The sequence below is a fragment of the Solea senegalensis genome, unplaced genomic scaffold (assembly GCF_019176455.1).
Source record: "Solea senegalensis isolate Sse05_10M unplaced genomic scaffold, IFAPA_SoseM_1 scf7180000015291, whole genome shotgun sequence".
NCBI classification, from domain to species: domain Eukaryota; kingdom Metazoa; phylum Chordata; class Actinopteri; order Pleuronectiformes; family Soleidae; genus Solea; species Solea senegalensis.
The window spans coordinates 20,599-28,900 of NW_025321286.1; the positions used below are offsets into that span (position 1 = coordinate 20,599).

An 8,302-nucleotide genomic window follows, 5' to 3' on the forward strand; every position below is an offset into this window, starting at 1 on the left:
TTTTTCATGCCCTTTCACATGTTATATCAGATTGGCCCCTGGACCCTACGGTCATTAAATGCCTATGTGTACTTCGACTATGATGTGATTGACAGTGGACGTCACTGGCCAAACTAGAAAACACATGATGTCATGGTTGAGTAGAGACGATGACACACAAACATGCTGAGGGAAATAGGAGGTCCACCAAGAAAGAGATAAAGTCCACTGATTCAGGCAGAAGACTGGGCAGCGTCTTGTCTTGGCCTCACTGTAACGATGCAAACCCTCGATGAAGTAGACCTCTGTTTCCCACAACTCCTCAACGCCTCTTGCAGGAAGACGGCATTGCCTCCGGCTGTGTCCATGATCACTTACATCATGCTGACATTCATCGGTCTGCTGACTTTGATGCTCAACCTGCTCGTCATTGTCTCCATTTCCCACTTCAGGTTGTGAAGTATTTGTTGTCTCTTCATTTCAGAACTGTTAAGGATTTTACAACAAATAATAATATGTATGTTCCTCCCTTGCTTCTGCAGGCAGCTCCATACCCCCACCAATATCCTCCTCCTTTCTCTGGGTATCTCAGATTTTTTCGTGGGTTTCCTTATTTTCATTCAAACCTCGGCGATAGACGGCTGCTGGTTCCTCGGTGACTTCATGTGTATTGTGTATTACGTGCTGGAATACATCATCGTCTCTTCCTCGATAGGAACCATGATCCTCATATCAGTCGATCGCTATGTGGCTATTTGTGACCCAATGCATTACCGAACCAAAGTCACTGAAAAAAGAGTTAAAATGTGTGTTTGTGCTTGTTGGGGGTGTGCGACCCTCTGTCACTGTGTGCTGCTGAGGCACAACCTGAAACAGCCAGGCAGCCTGAATTCCTGCATCGGAGAGTGTGTCATTCTAATCAATAACATCTCTTTAGTCATTGACATGACTGTGTCCTTTATAGGTCCTGTCATTGTCGTTGTCGTCCTGTATCTCAGAATCTTTGTGGCAGTCATCGTTCAGGTCCGTGCCATGCGAGTGCACACGGCAGCTGGTCCTCAACAGACTTCGATCAAAGTAAAGAAATCAGAAATGAAAGCGGCGCGGACTCTCGGCGTTGTTATTGTTGTGTTTTTATTATGCCTCTGCCCATTTTTTAGCAGTGCGGTGACAGGCGAGGACATCCTGCTCAATGTGTCAAGTGATGCATTTGTCATACTTTTTTTCGACTTTAACTCCAGTTTAAACCCACTGATATATGCCTTTTTCTATCCCTGGTTTAGAAAATCTATCAAACTAATTTTTACACTACAAATACTGAAGCCTGGCTCCTCTGACTTCAAATTAATGTAAAGCCAATGGAGCTGATGAGTAGTTTTTCATAATGTAGGGATCCTACAGAGCAATAGAGAAACCCAGTGAACAGAGTAAAGTCTAGACATAAATTAAACATAAACTGTCTGCTTAGGTGGACATTAGAATCTCTTCTATGCTTTAACCCTGGGTTTGGAAGTGTGCACATAGTGTTGCATGCAACATCCCAGCCATGTGAAAGCACAACATACGTGGGAAAACTGAAAACCTGATGTCCTTTATTGCCCATAATGCATCGTATATGTCACATATTGTGTCCAGAATGTTATAAATATTGCACAAGTCAATTCCCACAAGTTTTCTGCCCCTAAATGTCAATTTTCCCGTCTCATTTATGCTTTTATCACTGCACTTTAAGCTTTTTTAACATTCTGTACATGTGCCATGACTCTCTGTGACCAAGATGTGATTTAAATAGTTGTTTTTGTTCTGTTTTTGTATCTCCAAGATATGAGTCATAAAAATGTGTGATGGTCAGTGATAATCTCTTGTGCATTTTTAAGGATGTGTTCTTGATGAATTTTGCAAAGCCGGTGTTTGTGCAAATTTTAATGTAGATTATAATGTAATTATCTTGAGTTAAATTCACAGCATCACAATGAAAACCAAAGTGATGATGATGTTATGATGATATCTGTAATATTAAGCTTGAATGATCCTGAATGAGTCTCTGCATCAGAGAGCTTTGTGTGTGTGTATTCCTTACGTTGTGCGTTGTACATTTGCACTGTCACATTATGGGCATGTGTCTTCCTCATGCAGACAAACTACTTTTTAAGGTGAAGACATGTTTTAAAGTTAGGCTGAGGTTACAATTTGTATAAGGCCACTAGTAATTGAGGTCAATACAGTGTCCTCTGAAGTAGGACTGGGTTTTGCTACCAATTTCAATTTGGTCCACAATTTGATTTGATTCAACTCTGATTTAAATTGGAATAATTTGGTAACAGTACCACTCTTAGTGGGAAATGAAAACATTTTTACAGAATTACTAATTATAAGCGTTACTACAAATCTATGTTTTGGTTTCTTTCACTGAGATACAACAGTTGTTCTCAAACAATAAGCACTGAGAATCCCACTCATCCATGAATTTATGACCCACACTGTTTAAACTCATGTTTATTTCACAAATACCTTCATGCAAGGCCCTACATTAATATCCTGTTTTATGTAGGTCGAGAGGTGATATACGATGTTGGTATTTTATACGAAATGTGCTCAAAATGTCTAGTTTTCACTTGATTTTGTTTATTTTGCAGAGTACAATACATAAAAATGATAATATGAATATCTTGAATGAAATTCAAAGCAGTAACAATGAAAGTCAAAGTATTGTTGATGATGTTTTGATGATATATGTAATATTAAGCGTGGATATTCCTGAATCAGTTTCTGCATTAGACATCTGTGTGTGTGTGTATGTCTGTGTGCACCTGGTACTCCTCAAGTTGTGGGGACCTAAACTTTTTTACACTTATATTATGGGGACTTGTCTTCCTTATGGGGACAAACTACATTTTAAGACATGTTTTAAAGTTGGGGTGAGATTAGGATTTAATAGGCCACTAGTAATTCAGTCAATGCAGTGTCTTCTGAAGTAGGGCTGGGTATCGCCACCAATGTCCTGTATCGATTTAATTTCGGTTCACAAGGTCTCAATTCAATTCGATCCACAATTTGATTTGATTAAATTCTGATTTAATAAGGAATTTGTCAGTTATAATAACACTCTTAGTTGGTTATGAAAACATTTTTACTGAATTAAAACGTTAATTATACAAATTCCAAACAACTGGCATGTGGAAAATATTTGTGTTTACACTAACAACAGAATCCAAAGCAGTAACATTAATGTACTTTTTATTAACATGATCAACATACCCCTCCGGGAGCTGCCACCTTATCATGTTGGAGGGGTTTGTGTCACGAAGCAGCGGTTATGTTAGTTTAGTTGGTGTGGGCAGTTAGGTTTTTCAGTTTTGTTATGTCACTTCCTGTTTTATTTTGGCGATGGGTTTCCACTGTCTGTGTTCACTGTCTCTGTCTTCACCACGCCCCCTTGATTAGTAACCACTTGCACCTGGCAATAATTACCCCTGCACCTTTAAAAGCTTTACTCTCCCCTTGTCAGTGCGTCACAGATGAGTATTCAGAGAAGACCAAGTTATCGATTCAAGTGTTTGCATCTCATAGTTTCCCCGTTCATGGATGTGTCGCAGCAAGGCTGTCTTTTTGATTTCAGTTTTTCACAGCAAGTCTGTAGTTTTATTTTCTAGTTTTCGCAGCTTGGTTGTAGATTTCTTTTCTGTGATTTTGAGGAGTTTTTTGAGCCTGTTTGCTCTTTTCCTGACTTTTGTTTTGACCTCTGGTCAACTTTTAATTTTTGCTTATGAAAGCAAATAAACCTTTTTGAAACCTGCTTCTGTTCTGCTGCAATTGAGTCCACGATCTTGAATCCCGCCATGACAGTTTGCGTGTCCCAATGATCCTAGGAGCTCAGTTGTTGTGGGCCCTGACTGGCACAGTCCAAAAAGCCAACATGGGTCCCCCTTCCCATGGGCTCACCACCTGTGAGATGGGCCATGGAGGTCGGGTGCAGTGTTAGTTCGGTGGTGGTTGAAGGCGAGGACCTTGGAGGTACGAACCTCTGGCTCTAGGGACATGGAATGTCACCACTCGGGCAGGAAAGGAGCCTGAGCTGGTGCTCAAGGTTGAGAAGTTCTGAATAGATATAGTCGGGCTCAACTCGACACACAGTTTGGGCTCTGGAACCAGTCTCCTCGAGAGGGGTTGGACTCGTTTCCACTCTGGAGTTGCCCCTGGTGAGAGGCACTGAGCGGGTGTGGGCATACTCAATGCCCCCCAGCTCAGGGCCTGTACATTGGGGTTCACTCGGGTAGACAAGAGGGAAGCCTCCCTCTGCCTCTGGGTGGGGGGATGGGTACTAACTGTTGTTTGTGCCTATGCATGGAACATCTGTTGAGCTGGTGACAGCTGAGTACCCACCCTTTTTGGAGTCCGTGGAAGTGGTGCAAGAAAGTTCTCCTGCTGGGGATTATTTTGTTCTGCTGGGGACTCCAATGCTCACATGGGCAATGACAGTGAGACCTGGAGGGTGTGATCCCCCGATCCGAGCCAGAGTGGTGCTATGTTGCTGGACTTTGTCCAAAACAAAAACCATGTTCAAGAAGTGTGTCCATAAGTGCACTTGACACCAGGATACCCTTGGTTGTGAGTCAATGACAGACTCTGTGGTTGTGTCGTTAGACCTGCGGCCATATGTCTTGGATACTCAGGTAAAGAGAGGGGCGGAGCTGTCAACGGATCACCACCTGCCCTTTCACACATTTCAGATTGGCCCTTGGACCCTTCGGTCATTAAATGCCTGTGTGTACTTCGTCTATGATGTGATTGACAGTGGACGTCACAGACGGGGACATTTTACTGGCCAAACTGAAAAACATGATGTCATCATTGAGTAGAGGCAATGACACGCAAACATGCTGAGGGAAGTAGGAGGTCCACCGAGAAAGAGATAAAATCCACTGCTCCAGGCAGAAGACTGGGCAGTGTCTTGTCTTGGCCTCACTGTAACAATGCAAACTCTTGATGAAGTGGACCTCTGTTTCCCACAACTCCTGAACGCCTCCTGCAGGAAGACGGCATTGCCTCCGTCTGTGTCCATGGTCACTTACATCATGCTAACGTTCATTGGTCTGCTCACTGTGATGCTCAACCTGCTCGTCATTGTCTCCATCTCTCACTTCAGGTTGTTACATATTTATTGTTTCTTCATTTCAGAACTGTTAAGAATTATACAACAAATAATAATATGTATGTTACTCTCTTGCTTCTGCAGGAAGCTCCACACCCCCACCAATATCCTCCTCCTTTCTCTGGGTATCTCAGATTTCCTCGTGGGCTTCCTTATTTTCATTCAAACCTCGGCGATAGACAGCTGCTGGTTCCTTGGTGACTTCATGTGTCTCCTGTATTACGTGCTGATGTACATCATAGCCTCTTCCTCGATAGGAACCATGGTCCTCATATCAGTCGATCGCTATGTGGCTATTTGTGACCCAATGCATTACCAAACCAAAGTCACTGAAAAAAAAGTGAAAATGTGTGTTTGTGCTTGTTGGGGGGGTTCGACCCTCTGTCACTGTGTGCTGCTGAGGCACAACCTGAAACATCCGGGCAGCCTGAATTCCTGCATCGGAGAGTGTGTCATTCTAATCAATAACATCTCTTCAGTCATAGACATGACTGTGTCCTTTATTGGTCCTGTCATTGTTGTTATCGTCCTGCATCTCAGGGTCTTTGTGGCGGTCATCAATCAGGTCCGTGCCATGCGAGCACGCACGGCAGCCGGTCCTCAACAGAGCTCAGTCAAAGTAAAGAAATCAGAAATGAAAGCGGCACGGACTCTCAGCGTCGTTATCGTTGTGTTTTTATTATGCGTCTGCCCGTTTTATTGCGCTGTCTTGACAGGCACGGACACTCTTCTCAGTGTTTCAAATGATGCATTTGTCATACTTCTTTTCTACTTTAACTCCAGTTTAAACCCACTGATTTATGCCTTTTTCTATCCCTGGTTTAGAAAATCTATCAAACTCATTTTTACACTTCAAATACTGAAGCCCGGCTCCTCTGACTTCAAATTAATGTAAAGAGAACGGAGCAGAGTATTTTTTATTTATTTTTTTTAAAGTAGGGATCATACAGAGCAATAGAGAAACCGGTGAGTAAAGTTTAGTGTAGTTTGGAAGTGTGCACATAGTGCTGCATGCAAAATCCCAGCCATGTGCAAGCACAACACACGTGGGAAAACTGAAAACCTGATGTCCTTTATTGCCTATAATGCATAATATATGTCACATATTGTGCCAAGAATATGTTATACATATTGCACAATCAATTTCCATGAGTTTTCTGCCCCTAAATGTCAATTTCTCCGTCTCATTTATACTTATCATTGTACTTCAGCTTTTTTAACATTATATACATGTCCACAATGACTCTCTGTGAACAAGCTGTGATTTAAATTGTTGTTTTTGTTCTGCTTTTGTTTCTCCAACATGACTCAGCAAAATCTGCGAGGATCGGGTCATTGATAATCTCACGTGCATTTTTAAAGATTTGTCTTGATGAATTTTGTAAAACTGGTGTTTATGCAAATTAATATTAGGAACTTTTTGTTGGTTCTCTGTGGAAATGTTGAAATTTAAAGTTGCTGTCAGTGAAATAGGTTTGTTATGATGTGTGCCAAATCTATGTTTTGCCTTCTATCTGAATCGGAATCAGATCACTGAGCAACAACTGTTGATCTCAAACAATAAGCACTGAGAATCACATTCATCTATGAATTTATGACCCACACTGTTTAAACTCATGTTTATTTTACAAATACCTTAATGCAAGGCACTAAATTCACGTAGGTCGAGAGGTGATATATGATGTTGGTATTTTATACAAAATGTGCTTAAAATGTATCGTTTTCACTTGATTTTATTTATTCTGCACAGTACAATACATAAACATGATGATATGAATATCTTGAATTAAATTCAGAGCAGTAACAATGAAAGGCAGTGTTGTTGATGATGTCATGATGATATCTGTAGTATTAAGCGTGGATAATCCTGAATGAATCTCTGTGTCAGATAGCTGTGTGTGTGTGTGTATGTGCACCTGGTACTCCTCAAGTTTTGGGGACCTAAATTGTTTTACACTTTGTTCTGGTGACTTGTCTTCCTTATGGGGACAAACTACATTTTAAGATGAAGACATGTTTTAAAATTAGGCTGAGGTTAGGATTAGGCCACCAGTAATTCAGTCAATGCAGTGTTCTCTGAAGTAGGGCTGGGTATCGCCACCAATTTACTGAAAAAAACACTCTGGAGTCGCCCCTGGTGAGAGGCACTGAGCGGGTGTGGGCATACTCAATGCCCCCCAGCTCAGGGCCTGTACATTGGGGTTCACTCAGGTAGACAAGAGAGAAGCCTCCTTCTGCCTCTGGGTGGGGGGGATGGGTACTAACTGTTGTTTGTGCCTATGCATGGAACAGCTGTTCAGAGTACCCACCCTTTTTGGAGTCCCTGGAAGTGGTGCAAGAAAGTTCTCCTGCTGGGGATTCCTTTGTTTTGCTGCGGACTTCAATGCTTACGTGGGCAAAGACAGTGACACCTGGAGGGTGTGATTGGGAGGAACTTCTGTGCTTGTCACGGATTGTCCATAACAAAAACCATGTTCAAGCATAGGGGTGTCCATATGTGCACTTGACACCAGGATACCCTTGGTTGTGAGTCAATGACAGACTTTGTGGTTGTGTCGTTAGACCTGCAGCCATACAGTTGAGGCCAAAATTATTAGCCCCCCTTGTGAAATTAGACAAAACTCTTTATTACTCTCTGGAAATGACCATTAACAACAACTGTTTGTATTGCATTTGTTTCCAAAATAGCAAAGACAAAATGTCCACCAAGTTTGATGAGAATATTTTATCGATACACTGAATTGAAACAAGAAATGGCAAAAATTAGACGTCCAAAATTATTAGCCCCCTGGCTATTAATAGTCAATAGTGTACCCTTTCTGAGTCACAACTGACAACAACCTCTTAATGTAGTTCTTCACTCGGTTGGCACAGGTCCTCTGAGGGATGTTGGCCCATTCTTCCATTGCAAATTGTTCCAGCTGGTCCAAATTACCGTGGTTTCCGAGCATGGACATTCACCTTGAGCACCCGCCACATATTCTCAATAGGATTGAGGTCTGGGCTCTGTGCAGGCCACTCCAGGACCTTGGTTTTGGTATCCTTAATGAACTGTCGAACATATTTCGATGTGTGCTTTGGGTCATTGTCTTGTTGGAAGACCCAGTGACGACCTATGGATAGACTACGAGCAGATTTCTGCATATTATTCCTCAAACATCCTTTTCTTTT

General features: G+C 42.0%; 2 protein-coding genes across 2 annotated transcripts; both read left to right on the plus strand.

The window, feature by feature from the left end:
• The first annotated feature begins 226 nt into the window (after positions 1-226).
• On the plus strand, positions 227-2,805 carry LOC122762120 (trace amine-associated receptor 13c-like). The gene is made up of 2 exons (XM_044017306.1): positions 227-431; positions 522-2,805. The coding sequence occupies exons 1-2, from the start codon at positions 259-261 to the stop codon at positions 1,330-1,332; spliced, it is 984 nt and encodes a 327-aa protein (XP_043873241.1). The 5' UTR covers positions 227-258; the 3' UTR covers positions 1,333-2,805.
• Positions 2,806-4,952: 2,147 nt separating this feature from the next.
• LOC122762124 (trace amine-associated receptor 8a-like) lies at positions 4,953-6,039 on the plus strand. The gene is made up of 2 exons (XM_044017310.1): positions 4,953-5,125; positions 5,216-6,039. Exons 1-2 carry the CDS (start codon positions 4,953-4,955, stop codon positions 6,024-6,026), a joined length of 984 nt encoding a protein of 327 aa, XP_043873245.1. The 3' UTR covers positions 6,027-6,039.
• The last annotated feature ends 2,263 nt before the right edge of the window (positions 6,040-8,302 follow it).